General features: G+C 37.1%; 1 protein-coding gene across 1 annotated transcript in view; it reads right to left on the reverse strand.

Annotated features, from left to right (window-relative positions):
• CEP290 (centrosomal protein 290kDa) overlaps nucleotides 1-2,282 on the reverse strand; it is a 144,479-nt gene that overhangs the window by 98,176 nt on the left and 44,021 nt on the right. Inside the window, exons 8-9 of the mRNA XM_012651240.1 lie at nucleotides 297-469; nucleotides 70-82 (exon numbers count right to left, since the gene is read on the reverse strand). Of these exons, the coding sequence (XP_012506694.1) occupies nucleotides 70-82; nucleotides 297-469 (186 nt within the window). The remainder of the gene's footprint in view (nucleotides 1-69; nucleotides 83-296; nucleotides 470-2,282) is intronic.

Genomic DNA, 2,282 nt, shown 5'->3' on the forward strand with positions numbered 1-2,282 from the left:
CAGTGGTGTCACATCTACATGGTGGCAAAAAGCACACGTATAACGAAGAATCTAATTCTGCTGTCTCACCGAAGCTGATTATCTGCGCAAAATGCCCTGATCAAAAAGTTTGAAAACAATTCTCCTGTCAAAAAATGCTCAAAAGTTTAAATAGCTTAGTATAAATTAATTAGGATAACCTTTATTAAAATACATTCATAAAACGTTTTCTAGATGGTATAAACAGCACAGATAGTCTAACCATGAGTGGCAAGAATAATTCTAAGCTCCTTGATTGACAAGATAAAAATACATACCGATTCATAATCTTTTAATCGCTTCAGAGCCTCAACTAATTCTTTATCCTTTTCCCTAGCATCAGCCTCAGCCAGTTCAGCTGTTCTCTCAGCCTCTTTAGTTTTCTCTTCTAAAATTTGTACCTTTGACTGAATTTTCATATAATGACTCTGTTGAGAAAGGGTTGAAGCACCTACAGAGTGAAAACAAAAATCATGAATTAACTGAATTGCATATTCATTCCTTCAAATAAGTGGTTCCTATATAGAGGCAAGAGAAGTAGAATGCCACATAAAAAAGCTTCCTTAATGTTATAATTCCATACCTGTAAGATGAAAGTTTTATTCTGGTTTTATTAATAAAATTAACTAAAAAAGTAAGTTCAGCAAAATCTTCTTAGCTAAACGGGTATGGATTATAAAAGGCTGCAAAACACTGCTTTACAAAGAATGATGAACTTTGTTTATACCATAGAGAAATAAATTTCTATCTTGTTTTAAACCATTGTTCTATGCTTGATTTTCTGTCGCTTATAGCTAAACTTAATCCTAAACTAAAAAGTTCCTAAGTCGCTACTTGTATTATCTTACAAAATTGTTACTAGACAAAATATTCCTATCATTCTAAAATTTATTGACACAGATCTTCCTCACACTCATCTGTAATGAACATTTAGTAGTGAACACTTACCACTCTATATGGCAAACACTTACATTGGACTTACACTATACACTGGACTAGTACAGGAGATCACACAAGTTTTTAAAAATGAGTCCTGCTCTCTGGAGCTAACAAACTAGCTGTGGAACATGACAAGGCTGAGTTGTCCTCCAGTACCCATTCTCCCTTTCTTCCACATGGCCCTCCATAATAAACACTGTATTTGCCCACCTATCCTTCAGCACGTGCTTTTGTCTCTTGCCCTCTCTTTCTCTATCTTGCTGTTTGGGATAAAGACATGATAATAAAGCTTCATTCTAGATGGGGCAGATGAAGGCAACACCCTGGGCTGCCTAATTCTAGGCCATTACACAAGTGAGAAATAAACTATCTTATTTTGCCATTGTCTTCAGATCTCTGCTTGTAATACTTAAACCTAATCCTAACCAATGAAGGAAGAACACCATTAGCCAAAGATACATATCTATGTATCTATAGATAGATACATAGATACTCTGTATCTATCTGTAGATACAGAGTATAGTCTAGTAGACATGCCATCTGTGAGCTTTAAGGATTAAATGACGATGTACGGACCGAAGTGTCATTAGATAAGACCTTTTCCTTATTTGACAGCAAACATCAACCACCACTTTCCTCCTGGTGATTCGAATATGTAAAATCCACACTATTAATCATCCTTTTAAAGCAGTTTAAACTTCTGCCAAAGTATTCTAACACAAACATAATGCAGAGAGTGGGCTCAATACACGAGTGGATCCTTGATGCCATTCAACAGTTATAGTACACTTCCCAAGTCTTCGTTCTTTCATATGACCATTTTATACTTTCTCTTCCCTTTTCTCTCCTCAAACGTGTGATATATCTTCCCCTACTTTCATTTCAGCTGAGAACCTTGCCTCCTTGTTCACTGAGAAAAAAGCAGCAATCAGTAGAGAACTTCTACAAGCTCTCCCCACTAGGACATCAACCCAGCCACCTGCATCTGTATCTATACACTCCACCTCTTTTCTGCAATTACGGATGAACTCTCTGTATTCTTAGTTAAGGCCAACCTCTTCACTGGTACAGTAGAACCCATCCCACTGCATTCTCTAGGATATTGCTCTGGAAGTTCCCTCCCTCCTCTGCTTCACCAACTCATCAAATGTTTCTTCTTTAATGGAGCTTTCCCATGAACCTAGAATGATAAGTTATTTCTTCTATCTTAAAGAGAAAAATACAGACAGGCATGGTGCCTCACACCTATAATAATAGCACTTGGGAGGCTCAGATAGGAGGATAACTTGAGGCCAGGAGTTTGAGACCAGTCTGGGAAATAGAGC

This window comes from Propithecus coquereli, unplaced genomic scaffold (assembly GCF_000956105.1).
Source record: "Propithecus coquereli isolate 6110/MARCELLA unplaced genomic scaffold, Pcoq_1.0 Scaffold350, whole genome shotgun sequence".
In the NCBI taxonomy this organism is placed as follows: Eukaryota; Metazoa; Chordata; class Mammalia; order Primates; family Indriidae; genus Propithecus; species Propithecus coquereli.